Source organism: Lagenorhynchus albirostris, chromosome 1 (assembly GCF_949774975.1).
Source record: "Lagenorhynchus albirostris chromosome 1, mLagAlb1.1, whole genome shotgun sequence".
In the NCBI taxonomy this organism is placed as follows: domain Eukaryota; kingdom Metazoa; phylum Chordata; class Mammalia; order Artiodactyla; family Delphinidae; genus Lagenorhynchus; species Lagenorhynchus albirostris.
This window is the reverse complement of record NC_083095.1, coordinates 135,456,202-135,470,886: the sequence shown is the minus strand read 5'-3', so window position 1 is coordinate 135,470,886 and position 14,685 is coordinate 135,456,202. Positions and strand designations below refer to the sequence as shown.

At 54.6% G+C, this 14,685-nt stretch overlaps 1 protein-coding gene across 3 annotated transcripts in view; it reads left to right on the top strand.

Moving 5' to 3' along the window:
• Positions 1-424: 424 nt before the first annotated feature.
• The window catches only part of ADAMTS7 (ADAM metallopeptidase with thrombospondin type 1 motif 7), a 57,237-nt gene continuing 42,976 nt past the window's right edge, over positions 425-14,685 (top strand). For all 3 annotated transcript variants that reach the window (XR_009541621.1, XM_060155198.1, XM_060155190.1), the window contains exons 1-4: positions 425-703; positions 8,424-8,779; positions 10,686-10,851; positions 11,995-12,191. Coding sequence is in view for 2 of the 3 variants with exons in the window: in XM_060155198.1 (XP_060011181.1) it covers positions 604-703; positions 8,424-8,779; positions 10,686-10,851; positions 11,995-12,191 (819 nt within the window). In the remaining variant the exon portion in view is untranslated. The remainder of the gene's footprint in view (positions 704-8,423; positions 8,780-10,685; positions 10,852-11,994; positions 12,192-14,685) is intronic.

Here is a 14,685-nt window from a genome sequence, read left to right as displayed (position 1 = left end):
ACACCGGAGGGCGCCTCCTCGAGCACAGTTTAGGGACAAGGCAGAAATTCCAGAAATTCCAGATTCTTTGGGGGGCCTTGGGGGGCTCAGGTCGGGAGGGGCCTGCTCGGCTCCACCGCCAGAGGGCGCCCTCGGCCCGGTGGGCGGCCAAGCGGCCGTCTGGGGGCGCTACCAGCTCCCTGCCCCAGCTCCGCCCTAGAGCGGTGGGCCGCCGGCACCGGCCCCGAGTGGCCCGCGAGGGCGGGGCCAGGGCGGGGCGAGGCCGAGCCGGAGCTGAAGGGCGGGCCGGGGGCGGGGGAAGGAGCCCGAGGGGCGGGGCGGGGGCCGGCGACTTCTCTCCCTCCCTCCCTCCCTTTCTTTCTTTCTCTCTTTCTCACTCTCCGGTCTTTTCTTTGCCTCCGCTGCCGGCCGAGGGGGCGGGCTCTGCAGCCTTTGTTGCCAGCGGACTGAGCGTAGCCACCCGCCGGGCCGGAGTCCGGGCCCGGGACGCCGGGAGCTGCACGCGGGTCGGGCATGTCCTGAGCCGGACCCGGGACCGGGCAGCGAGCGGACGAGACGAAGAGTGTGCGCGCGGGATCGCCCGGCGGCCGCCCGGCACCGGCCATGCCCGGCGGCCCGAATCCCCGCAGCCCCGCGCTGCTGCTGCGCCCACTCCTCCTGTTCCTCTGCGCTCTGGCGCCCGGCGCCCACGGATCTGTACCAGGTGGGTGGTCGCCCTGCCCCGGCCGGCCGGCCGGCCCTGCCACCCCTCCCCGCTTCCCCAGCCTCAGTTTAGCCCCTTCTCACCTCTGCAAGACGCTGTGCCCGCCAGGTTCTGCCTGGAGCTGTCGCGCCCCCTGGTGTTAGTGACAGGGGTGGGGTTGGGGCCGCGAAACCGCGCCTCCAGGGAGCCTTCCCTGGCCCCCGACTCCGTTACCCACCTTGCCTGTAGCCGGAAAGAGCCTCTTAGACGCTCTTCGGGCTCCAGTTTCCCCACCTCGGGTACCGCAGAGCGCGTCTGACTCTCCCGGGGATCTCTCGTCGGAGGAACTGGACGGAGCGTGGCTTACACGCGATGGATTCAGCTTCTCGCCCTCCTCAGTGCGCCTCGTCTGGAAAGCAGGCTGGCCAGGGTGCTGCGGACCAGGGCTCGGGGTCGCAGGTCTACGCGGTCCCCCGCCGCGCTCCCGCCCCGGCCCCTACCCACCGCCTCTAGGTGCCTACCGGCCCTCGGCGGCTCCCCGGGCCGGGTCTCCCGCGGTCCTTGCGCTTCCTGCCTCCCCCTCCCCCAAGTGTGAAGGCGCCTGGAGTGGAGCGGGGAGAAGGAGCTTCTTTCCCCAGCCCTGGGCTTGGCTCTCCCCGCCCCGGCCGGCTGGCCTCCGACGAGCCTCTGGCCAGTGTCCAGAATCTTGCTCCGCCGCCGTCCGCCGCCGACCGCCGGGCCGCGGAGGTCCTGGAGCGTCCGGAGTAGACGGCCTGGGAATTTAGGAACAGAGGGTGTAGAGGACCCCTGGCCTGCCCCTCAGGGAGCTCCTGGTCTGATGGGGGCGGGTCGAGTAGTGGGGAGAGCCGTTCTGGCGAGGCAGACGGGAAGGCTTTGTAGGAGAGGAGGGGCCTGAGCTTGGAGGGACTGGAAGGATGGATGAACTTTGGATGGGCTGGAAGGGTGCGTGTTGGGGGTGGGGGTGCATCCCGGCCGGGCTTGGTGGAGGGAGGTGGCTAGATTAGGCCTGCGTGCTGGGCCTGGGGGAGACCTGCCTCCCCAGCAGAGGGATTGCGGTTGTGAGGCTAGAAAAGCATATTGGCCGGAACGTAGGGGACATTTAAACCAGATCTTAGAGGTCGGGGGAGCCGTTGAGGGGAGCAGCTGATGAAGGCAGTGTTTTAGGGGGGAGGCTCCCTATCTAGCAGCAATGCGTAGGGGATAGAGCAAACATCTAATGAGAAATACCATGTGCCAGGCTCCCTAGTTCTTACTTCTCATCAGCTCCACAACAACTCTGCAAGGTGTGTGATGGAAAGTCCTTTTATAAATGAGGAAAGAGGTTCAGAGAGGAGAGTGACCTGCTGGTTTGGACTCCTGGGCTACTTGGGTAAAGCCTGTGTTTTCCTTCTGTCCAGAGCTGGGGACCCATGAGGAAGAACCAGGTGATGGAGATGAGGGAGCAGGAAAGTGGTTACCCCAAGGAACTGCCCCTGAGCCTGAACTTGGGTCCAGGCCCCCTGGCAGCTGTGGGAGAAACGTGGGGTGGGGGAGTCCCCTGTGGTCAGGGTCCCCTTTACTTCTACTGCAGACCAGACACATGTATGAGGTTGCCCATTTTGTTAAATGGGGATAATGGTACCTACCTCCAAGGGTTTTTGTGAGAATTAAGTGAGATGCTAAATGTGATTGTTTTGCACAGAGCAGAGAGCCTACCACGTGGTGGCCGTGATTTTTATTAATCTGCCAGGCAGACCCAGTAAGATCAGGGAGTCCTTGGTGTGTCCTGTAACTTGAACCTGCCATTTGGGGTGGAGCGAGGCAGGCACCCCTCCTATCTAATCTGGGTCCCCCTTCAAGGTGAGTGTCTGTCTCTAGTACTCCCATTGATACGTAGCATGGGGCTCTCCCCAGTCTGCTCCCGATCAGGATGCCTGATCCTGAGGCTGTTGAGCTTCGTCATTTTCTTTGGACTTGCCTGGGGGATGTAGACCAGGGCCCCTGCCCACTGAATGCTACCTTCTTTCAGGCCAGAGAACTTATCTTGGGCTCACTTTTAGGAAAATGTGACAAACCAAGGACTTGTTAGGATTGCTGGGACTGGAGCAGGGGCCATCAAAACACTGTATCACACATGTGAGCTCTATGTGTGTGTGCAAGTGAGGCAAGTGAGGACAGACTCAAGGAGGAGGGTGTGTGTGTCACACACACACACACACACACACACACCCTGGTTATTTTTTCTCTTTGGCATGAACTGTGGGTCATTTGAAGGGCTGGATTGTAACTCAGGTACTCGATAAGGAGGTGAGAGTAAACACCATGTTGGCATTTCTTTGGGAAAAGCTCCAAAGTGACAGTTCTGTCACCTAGGGGTGATATTCAAAGTATTCAACACCCATTGTGGCAGGAACTCCGTCCAGTCACACCCTGGCAAGACAGTCTCAGCCATAAACCACGAGTAGTCCCTGCTCCCATCCTGCTGTAGATTTAGCTCTGTTGGCTCAGCTCTGATGCACCCACAAACCAGAGACTGGAACCTGCAATTACCCTTTGCTGGCACTGGGTGGTGGTAGGTTCAGCCATCACTGTTGCTACCAGGGGTCAGCTGTCGGAGACGTTGAAAGAGTTGTTTATTTTTTAACTCACTCTGTCCTCATTTAAAAATATTTTAATGGCAAAATGATACAAATTGACTATTGAAAATGAATGCAGAACAAAACAAGAAGATGAAAATTATTGCAGTAAAAGTGGTAACATCCTGTAAGTATTTTTAAATTTTTGATTAAAAGATATTTTATTACACCATTAGGCAAAGAGATAAAACAGGTTTTTCAAGAAATAGCTAAGTATACCTTAGAACTTCTCTTGCTAATTTTCAGTCATAACTTAGTTCACATTTGCTATATGTTATCTCCTGTACTAAGCACTTACGTATTAACTCATTGAATTCTTACACAACCTAAGGTACGATTATGATCATACCCATTTTACAGATGGAAGGACCGAGACTGTGTGGTTGAGTAATTTACCCATGGCCTCACAGCTGTAGGTGGCAGAGCTGCAAATTCAAACCCAGGCACTCTGTCTCTAGAGCACATTAATTCTAATGCCTTTCACCTGCAGCATATTCCTACTTAGCCCCATTACATTTTTGAACTTAAGAGGATGCTTCTTTATAAATCACTTGAATTTCTGTCTTGCAATAATTTCCCAAGATCTGGAGCAGGGATTGTCAACAGGACCGCATGACCCCGAGGTCATGGATCCCTCCCCAGGGACACTGTTGAGCTCTTGGAGCCATTTCTCCCCAGTGGTTCCGATTCCCCAGCCACATACATACTCCCCTCTCCCACCCGCACACGTTTGAGGACACTGCTGTTGCCTAGAAGTATGCCATGTAGCTTTCGTTTTTCTGGTATACTGAGCAAGTCATGGCCGGTTAGCCTTAGCACTCCCAGACCTTCAGCTTGTCTTCAGCAGCGTTGGCTGTGACGGTTCATGCCCTGGGAACTGCTGTTAATACTCATCTAAAACAAAGCCTTGGAGTGTGGCTGTTGTCTTATTCTCTATTTGCCCTGTGACCCTCCTTAAGTTTTCTGACCTGGATTCTCTGAGCAGTTGAGGAAACTGAGGCTCAGCAAGATTCAGTGACTGTCTAGGCCACACAACTATGAAGTGGCCAAGTGGGCACCTGAACCTGGGTCTTCCTATGTTTAAAGCCCATACTTTTGACAGTGCATTATTTTGTCACTCCATTGTCTCTCATTTCACAAAACACACACCTGGGCCAAGCTTCTTACTGCTTGTTCCCCTCACCCCTGGCTTTTTCCTACTTCTCTGGGGGTCTACCACATGGTGTCCACCACCAAGATGCCCTCCCCATCTTCACGCTTAAATACATACCTGTATGTCAAGGGACATTTCACATGTGCCCCTTTAACGAAGATTTTCTTCATCCCCCGTCCATCTGTGGGGTATCCCCTCCCCTCTCTTGGACCTTCTCAGCACTGTGTGGGGGGTAAGGATCACGAGTGCCCTGCACCCATTTCTCTATTCTGAGGGATGGACCAGGCAGGTAACATAACAAGGCTGGTGGGAAGACATTTTTCTCGAAACATGGGGCTTCTTGGCCCACCCCTTGTTTTCCCATTTTTGTTAGAGATTCAGTTCTTTACTGAATGAAAGACAAGTGTGAAGCTGAGGGCAAAGCTATATTTAGCTGCAGTGTTGAGAACACCATAGGGAGTGGTAGAGACTGAGGCAGATGGGGGAGCACAGGCCCTCTCTAAAGGGCCACTTTTGACAAGTGTGAATTTAGGCCTGACAGGGATGGATGATAAGACTTTAAGCTGAAAATGGAGATTTTTATACAAAATTATGTGATTTTTTTAAACACTAGCAACTGATTAAATACTTTCCAACATTTTTGCCAGCCCAACAAACCACGCCACCCCCCCCCCAAGTCAATACACTGACAAACAAAAAAACAAGTCTGCCGGCTGTGGTTGTGGAGTTGCCATCCCAATTGCCCTTATTAGGATGTCAGAGCAAGAAGTCTCCTTCAATTATCCAGCCCAGTGGCTTTCAAATGCCAGCCCTGAAATGGTTACAACAGAATCCCCAGAAGGTTTAGAAAAATACAGAAAAAAATACAGATTCTGGGGCCTCAGAGCCCTGGACCTATGGAATCGGAATCTCTGGGCTGGGTCCTGCACAGCTGCAGTTTTTCAGAGCTCTCCAGGTACTGCCGATGTTCAGCCAGGTTCACTTCCAGTGAGGAATTTCCTAACTTCCCTGATGATCACAGTCTCCTGAGGCTCTTGGTAAAAACACAGCTTCCAATGGACTTGAGGACACGGGGAGGGGGAAGGGGAAGCTGGGACGAAGTGAGAGAGTGGCATGGACTTATATACACTACCAAACGTAAGGTAGATAGCTAGTTGGAAGCAGCTGCATAGCACAGGGAGATCAGCTCGGTGCTTTGTGACCACCTAGAGGGGTGGGATAGGGAGGGTGGGAGGGAGGGAGACGCAAGAGGGAGGAGATATGGGGATATATGTATACGTATAGCTGATTCACTTTATTATACAGCAGAAACTAACACACCATTGTAAAGCAATTATACTCCAATAAAGATGTTAAAAAATTTTTTTAACAAACCCCACAGCTTCCCAGTCCTGTTTCCTGGAGATGCTGATTCAGTGGGTCTGGGGCAGGGCCTGGGAATTTGTTTTTAACAAATTCTCATCTGAGATGTCTGGAAAATCCTTGCACTGGTGCCTTCCTGAAATTCAGAGACAGGGAAAATTTGTCCAGAGCCACACGGCAAGTCACCCCAGCCTACCCTGCCTCGCTCGAGCATGCTCTTAGAGGACCGTGCCCTGATGGCTGGCTTGCTGGGGCAGTTGTGGGCCGCGGGGGTTGTCCTCAGCAGGGGGGCACACCACTGGCGTGTGCAGGGCGCTTTACACGTGGTTTGACAGGAGACAGATTGGAGGGCGGTTTGGGTTTCTGCGGCCTGGCCTGGATGGAGCTTCAGGCTGGGCTTGGCTTCCCTTCCAGCCCCAGCAGTGGCCACACAGAGAGCCCTGTGGGACAGCTGCAGGGCACTCAGGCATTCTTGTGGCCTCGAGGGGTTATTGTCACGAGCAGCCAGGATCCTAGGAGCTGAGCATAAAGCCAGTTGATCTGGGCAGGACCTGAAGCTGGGAGACACTTCACATGGGCCAGTTTCCTACCTGTACCTCAGAGCCTGGGAACTGCAGAGAAGGAAAAGGGGGAACAAGAGCACCAGCCCTGGGGTTCCCGCCCACCCCCAGCAGTGCTGCTCTTATGTGTGTATGTGTCCCCATGAGATTTCTTTTGAAGACTAGGTCTGGTGGCCAAAATAGTTTGAAAAACTTGATCTGGTCCAACTCCTTACGCTGGCGAAGGGGAAACTGAGGCCCAGCAAGGGACGGACTGCTGAATGTAGAACGATGTTACTGAGAGATTGAAGCCATTTGGGAGACTTTATTACTCTCGCTGTGTGGCTTTAAGCCAGTCTCTGCACTTCTCTGAATGTCTCTTTGCATTCTCCAGAAACAATCTGGGGACTCTACCGCAGGTGTCCTAACCTGGATCTGCAGCCATAGAGACCTGGGTAGAATTCAGAGGCTCCATGACCTTGGATGGGAATATATTACATCTTTAACTTTTGTAACCTTGAAGTGAAATGTAGCATTTCCTTCAATTATAAATATTAGCAACAAATCACCATAGTGTTGGCAGTATCTGTGATTTTGCTACCAATAGGAAAAGCAAAATATTTTATCTCAATACAGTTGCAGGTATCTTGAAATAAGGTTGACATTTATCACTACTTCTAAATCACCATAGTTGTTAAATTTGCCATTAGATCTTGTTTAGTGCATTAGTAAAGGAGCACATAATTTCACATCTACTTTTTAAATTATTTTGACAACTGTATTTCAATATAATCAATTTCCTTGGTATTTCCTTGGTATATTATTCTTATACATTTAAAAACATTTTTCTGAGAAGGAGTCCATGGCAAAAAAAGGTTAAGAATGAAGCCTTACTGGGAAATCCAAGCAGACTGACTATGAGAGGATTCTGCAAATGGCAAGGGCCTGAGCAGAAGTTTTGCAGCCCTGGAACATTTTCATTCAAACTCTTAAATGTGAAAGAAATAAACTAGAGCTGCTCCGCCGAAGTGGTAGTGATGAGGGGCTAGGGGGCCCTACCTGGGTGGTCCTTCTCTGACTCCCCATCTCAGGAGAGCTGGAGATGTGTGCAGAACCCTCGGGCACTTAAAAAAAAATCCATTAGGCTAATAGTCATACTAATCATACTTGCCATCATGTTCAGTCAGTGGGCCAGGCTATATGTGGAGCAGTTCAGTTCATTTAATCCTCAGCTCCCAAAGTGTAAGTAATTATCCCCATTCTACAGATTGTACACAAACATTTACTGAGAAACTACTAGTTTCCAGATACTCTGGCACTTAAACTCTTCAGCAAAGACTATGAAGATTCTTGCCCTCCTAGAGTTCACACTGGGAGGAGATGGAGAAAGAAAAATAGGAAAAAGAATGAAAATGTTAAGTGATACAGTATGTCAGAAGTGCTATGGGGAAAAATAAAGCAGGGAAGGGGGAATAGGGAGAGCCAGGGAGTTGCAATTTTAAAATAAATCGAGGAGAGCTTTGAAGAAGGACTTGAAAAGAAGTGAGGGGTTTAGTCAGATGGAACACTGAGGTTCGCGTGTTTCCGGTGGAGGGAATAGCAAAGCGAAATCCTGAGGCAGGAGCATGTCTGACTGAGGAACAGCAAGGAGGCCAGTGGCCGAGGGGAGGGAACTCGGGAAGTGTAGCAGAGATGAGATTGGAGCGGTAACCTTGCCTAAAGCCTCACAGGCCATCGCCATAACTCTATCTCCTGCTGTGTGTGAGCTGGAGGCCACTGCAGGGTTTGGAGCAGAGGAGGGCCATGATCTGACTGATTTGGAACGAATCCCTGTGACTGCTACGCTGAAAGAAAACTAGGGGAGAGGGATGCCACACGGGCAATCGCGGAAGCAGGGAAACCTGTTAAGAGGTTATCCTGATAACCTAGATGGAGCCATCGAGGCACGGAGAGGTGAAATAGCAGAGGTGGTGGGTGTTTGAGTCCCGGCGCTCAGACTTCAGCCGCCCTCTCGGCCGCTCCCCACTCCGGTCCGGCTCTTCTCTCTGCAGAGCACACCGCCGAGGGCCGGGCAGCGTTGGACATCGTGCACCCGGTGCGCGTGGACGCGGGGGGCTCCTTCCTGTCCTACGAGCTGTGGCCGCGCGCGCTGCGTAAGAGGGACGTGTCCGCGCGCCCCGCCGCGCCCGCTTTCTACGAGCTGCAGTACCGTGGCCGGGAGCTGCGCTTCAACCTGACAGCCAATTCGCACCTGCTGGCGCCCGGCTTCGTGAGCGAGACTCGGCGGCGCGGCGGCCTGGGCCGCGCGCACATCCGGGCCCACGCCCCCGCCTGCCACCTGCTCGGCGAGGTGCAGGACCCTGAGCTCGAGGGTGGCCTGGCAGCCATCAGCGCCTGCGACGGCCTGGTGAGTGTGCGCAGGGTGCGCTGGCGGGACGCAGGGCTGCCCCCGGCCTGGCCACGGACCTGCTGCTAACTTCGGCCTGTTGGCTTTTCCTCTCCCAGCCTCAGTATTCACACCTGTAAAATGGGGTGGACAACGTAGGCCTCTTTGTTCTCTAGCAGTTCTCAAACTTTAATGCGAGCCAGAGTCACCCAGGCCTTGTTAAAAACCCAGTGTACCTTGGGGGGGGGGGGGCGGGTAGCAAAATCTGAATTTCTGGCAATTTCTCAGATAGTGTTGAAGCTGCAGGTCCAGACACCTCACTTTGAGAACCACTGTTTGTGGTGTGTGTAGACTAACTTAGAAAGCAGCTGAATCCCTCTTCTTTGGGGGATCAGTTATGACTTTGTTTCCCTCCACGCCCCCCACCCTTTAGGCTGCTGTTCTCCAGGACAGGCTTCCTCACCTTTACCTTGCCTCAGGGGGTGATGAGAGCAGGCCTCAACCTCCAGGTTTTTCTGGGTTGAGGTAATGCTGGCTACTGCCTGCAGCCCTAATTGCCTCCCTCTGCTTGAGTGCCCAGTTAGAGCAGCTCCACTCCAAGCAGGATAGGGCCCCTTTCTGCTCCCAGCTCCCAAGCGTGGGGTGTGGGAGGAGTTGAAGGGTTGCACATTCTCAGCCATCCACTGTTGGTGGGGGGGAACCTCAGCTCAGATTGCTCAGGAAAAGCCATGGGCTGTGGCAGGGCAGGGCCTAATACAGCCCACCTCACAGGCTCTAGGGTATCTGGGCCATTGAGAGCCCATATGCCTGGGAAAGTCTCTCATTTACCCAGTCTGTGCCCCTCCCTTTCCATATAGCTGATTAATCTTGTTGAGCCTGAGCGACAGGTGTATCATTTCCACTTTACAAATGAGGAAGCAGGCTCAGAGAACTTGCCCAAGGTCACCCAGGTATCCAGTGGTGGAGTCTGCATTCACCCCAGGCCTCCAGCCCCTAGAGCTGATGATGCACTGTCTAGCGCTCCAGGTTCTCTGGCCCTGAGTGACGCAACTGGCCGACTTGGAGCCAGTGAGGGAGGTCCAAGGGAGTAAAACCTTCTTCCGTCTTGGAGTCCTGAGCTCCCCCAGGAGGTGGTGGGCTGCTCAAAGATACTTACCAAGGCCCCTCCTTCCTCTGGCCTCTCTGAATACCAGCGGACATGACCAAGACATCCCTGCCAGCTTTCCTTCTCTGGCAGACCCTGGGACCAGGGACAAGGATGTCCTCGTGGCAGTGGGCATCTCTGTGGACATCTCGTTAGATTCGGAAGCAGACCCATTTCTTTCTTTCTTTCTTTCTTTCTTTCTGTGATCAAATTTCTTTCTTTTTATTGAGATATCATTGAAATATTAGTTTCAGACAACAGTTCGACACCTATGTGTTGTGAAATGATCACAATAAGTCTAGTTACAAATTTATGTACATAGAGTTGTTTTTCTTGTGATGAGAACTTTTAAGATCTTTCTTTGCAACTTCCAAATACACAATACAGTATTAACTGTAGTCACCATGCTGTACATTACATCCCCAGGACTTTTTTTCTTCTTCTTGATGTTAAGCTTTTAATTGTAATTCCTGCTTTTCTTTGGGGATGCAGGAGATGCAGACCCACTTCTTGCTTCTTATGGGCTAAGGGGTAGGGTGGGAGCAGCTTGCTAGGCTGGTGGCTCCTGAGCTTAGCCTGGAAGCCTTTGGCTGGGTGGAGCTGTAAGGAAGGACATTCCAGGCAGAGGGTACAAAGTGAACAAAGGCCCAGAGGGAGGAAAGCACAGTGTGTCAGGGTCAGCTGGGGTGGTGGGCTCCGCTGGGCAGGACAGGCCTCTGGGATGGGTGGGAAGAGCAGCTGAGTGCCAGCCCTCCCCAAGTGACCCTGGTGCTTCTTTCCCAGAAAGGTGTGTTCCAGCTCTCCAACGAGGACTACTTCATTGAGCCCCTGGATGGTGTCCCAGCCCGCCCTGGCCGCGCCCAGCCACACGTGGTATACAAGCGCCAAGCCCCTGAGAGGTGGGCAGAGCCGGGGGACCCCAGGGCTCCAGGCACCTGTGGGGTGAAAGGTATGTTTCTCTGCTACCAGCTCTGGGGGAGGGGATGGGTCTGGGGGCATGGAGGGGCCTTCTAGAAACCTCTGTCAACACCTCCATGCCCAGCTCCTTTTAGACCAAAGGGACACAGAACGACAGACACATCATCATAGCCTGCGACCTCCAAATGTGCCGCGGGCCTGAGGCCTCTGCCTCTCAGGCCTGCCCCCGCTCATGCCCTGGACTGGCACCTCTCACTGTCAGCTCCTCCGTCTCCCCACCTCAGGGCTCCGTCTCTGTCTCTCCCTGCCCCTCCCCACTCACTGCCTGGGGCACCTCCAGCTGTGCCAACTATTCTTCGAGTGTCCAGGTGAGGCCGGGCCATACCCAACCCCAGCAGGACAGCTAGCCAGGAACCTCCCTCCCCTCCCCACTCTGGTCCCAGCCCAGGATAGCTGACTTGCATTTTGGAGACCTAGAGTGTGGCACCCAGCACCTCTTCTGCAGAGTGGCCACAGTCAGTGCTGGCCAGTCTCTGTAAGGAGCTGCCTGCTAAGGGCTGCTGGGGTTTGGGGACTGCTCCAACTTCACAAGCTGCCCACAGCTCAGGGACTCTCTTTGCTGGAACAGATAACCAAAGAGGCATGCTTCTCACCCTCAGTTTCCCCAGCTTCATAGATGTGCTTCCTCTTCTGATCTGGGGGTAGCGTGGGTCAGTGGGGCAGGTCCCCAGTGGGGTCAGCTGGTTGGGGTCTTGGTCAGCCTCCCCAGGCTGGGGGTTAGGCCGGGGATCTGCATATGCTGGGATGTACTTACCCCCCAGCGAGGGAGGGATCAGTGTGGGGAGATAGGGGCTTAGGAGCTTGCCTCACGGACACAGTGCTTTACTGTGTTCATATCCACCATTTCATTAGCCCCCCGAAGTCACTCTGTGAGGCTGATCAGCGTATCTATTTATAGTCAGGCATCCCCCAGGATCAGAGAAGGGAAGTGACCAGGTCAGGGTCACACAGCACAGGTCTGGGGCAAAGCCATGACGGGAGTCCAGGCCTTTTGCCTCTGATCCCAGCACTGTTCCCCCTGACCCAGAGAGAGCTCACTGGGGAAAGGCCCTTGAGACGTGTGCCCTGGGCCAGTCTACTGGCAGCTAACCCACAGCCCGTCTGGGGCCCACAGAGTCCCCGGAGCTGGAGCCCCGGCGGGAGCGTTGGGAGCAGCGGCAGCAGTGGCGGCGGCAGCGGCCGAGGCGTCTACACCAGCGCTCGGTCAGCAAAGAGAAGTGGGTGGAGACCCTGGTGGTAGCTGATGCTAAAATGGTGGAGTACCACGGGCAGCCAAATGTCGAGAGCTACGTGCTGACCATCATGAACATGGTGAGGCTGCTGCGGGCGGTGCGTGGGGGGCGGCGAGGGCTGCCAGGGGATGGTGGTGTTGAGGTACAGAGGGTGGGTGTACCCCAGGCCCCAAGCAGGAGGTATAAGCTTCCAGCTCCTAAGTCCAGGAGGGGATGGGAGGCCCCGCAGGGAGTCACTAGGAGAGAGCCTGGGCAGAGGTGGGGCCTTTGGGGCTGCTGTGAGGACACCACTGAGTGTCATTCCACCCCGTTGGCTCAGCAGCCTCCACCCCCTGCCGGGACCAGAGCTGGGGGAGGGGAGGCTGAGGGAGCTCGTAGACTGGTTGGCCCATTCCACACCACTCTGAACAAACCTCCCTCCTCTGTGCCGGGACCTGTGCTGGTCGCTGGGGACACGGAAATGACCAAGCAGACCAGCCCCTGCCTGAGACCTCAGCACGCAGCAGAGTTAGAAGGATCTGTACAGTTCTGTGTTCTACTAGCCGGTGACCTTGGGCAAGCCACGTTACTTGTCTTAGCCTCAGCTTGCCCACCTGTGAACTGGGGATGACAATAGTACCTTACAGCATTGTCATACTGCTCTTGACGCCACGGGACAGTTGAGATAACTAGGCCCCAGGAGGGTGAGTGACGTGCCCAGGTCACAAGCGAGGCAAGACAGAGCTGAACAGGAGCCTAGGTCTCCCAGGTCCCACCTGGGGCACCGTGGCAGGCTGGAGCTGGTGACTCCTGCTCCTGTAGTGCCAACCAGTCCCTCCCTGCTGCTGCCCTGGGTGTGCAGGTGGGAGGCCTCAGGGCCCCCGGGAGAAAAGATCTCTGCCTTTGGCATTCTTAGCAGGCCACCCACTGAACAACACTGTTTTCCTCCTGGGCTGGGTGACTGAGAACAGGTGAGGTTCTCAGTACAGTGTGCTCTGCAGCTGATGTGGCCAGTGTCATGTGCTGTGACTTCCACCCGTGCCAGCCTCACACCCCCTGCAACATTAAAGGAAGTGCGCTCTGGATCATCGAAGGTCTGGCCACCCCTTTTATCGCCATGAAGCCTGGGGTCAGAGAAAGAAAGGGGCGCCGTCTGTGGCCACCATGCCCCCACTACTTCAGTCTGCATTGGCAAGCTCAGCTCCGGGCCGGTTCCTGCCCGACTTGGCCACCCATGTTGGCTCCCTCCTCCTTATGGAATAAAGGCCATAGCCTTCTGCCTGGCACTTTAGGGCTCTAAGACCCAGCCAAGCTTCTATTTAGCCTTGTCTGCCCAGGGAGACAAACCACGAAAGACCAGGGTTCAGGAGGGACTGTTGCTGGACAGCGGGGCCTGGCTTCTGGGCTCGGGGTGGGCAAGGTCAGGTTCCCAGGCCATGAGATCCTCCACTCAGGGGCTCAGCCTGAAGGAGGCCCAGGAGCTTGGCTGGAGCCACCAATGGTTAGCTGGGTTTATTTGCCTCATTTTTTCTGAGTGTTCCATGTGGGCAGGTACTGAGCCCTCCAGGCTCCCCCGTGACATCCCCTGTGTGCCAGGGGTCAAGGATTTGGCCCCAAAGCAGGGCCCCTTCTTGCTTCCCTGTCCAGGCTCACAGGACGTGCACATTTACGTTGTGAGCCCCACCCTGGAGGAGGGAGTGTCTGGCTCTCACAGTCACCTGCTCTGGACAGTATCGGGTTTTCCCAAGCTGGCAAGTCCAGCATTGGTCAGGAGAGAGTCGGGGCACCTATGAGCCTAACAGTGCTAGATACCTGATAGGGAGACTCCAGGAGATGGCAGGGGCATGGGCGGGCATGCAGCCAGCCTCCGAGGAGGACCGTGTGTTAGGGCTGGAACCTTCCGAACACCTGCTGCTTGTCCAGTGCTCCAAGCTCACTGCCTCATCTAAGCCTCAGCCCCGTTTCATAGTTGAAGGAACAAAGGTTCAGCGAGGCCAAGGGGCTTGCTCAAGGTCACACAGCTAGTGAGTGGCAGAGCTGGGACCGGAGGTCAGATGTATCTGCTTCCAGAGTCCCGCTCTGTCCTCTCTGCCCCTCAGCCAGCCCCAGAGAGGGACAGCTGGGTAGCTGTGGTGGCCAGAGTGTGCTGGAAGGATGGGGGAACAGGGTGGTGTGGATGGGGAGAACTTACCCTCCTTTCCCTCTGGAGCAGTTCTGTAACGCTGATGTGATGAGTGCCAGCTCTGTACCAAGGATGAGGTGACGGATGCATAAGAATAGGATCCCATGCTGGGGAAGCTGTGCCTCATTGTAGCATTTCTCAAAGAATATTCCAGGGAGTACTTGTTCCAAGGGATGCTACAGGTGTTCTGTGAAAAAAGATTGTGCTGTTGAAAAAGTTTGGCAACGCAGGGTTAAAAAAAAGGAACACAGACTTTACTGCAGGACTTCTCAGAGCCTCCAAAGCTATAGGCATTGAGAATCCCTCAGAGAGGAGGCAGGCAGCGCTTTCCAAACTTAAGAAGTAAGAGCAGAAACTTCGATGCAGTCAGATCTGGGTTCTGATCCCCTATTCAGCCTCTCTTTGAGCCTCG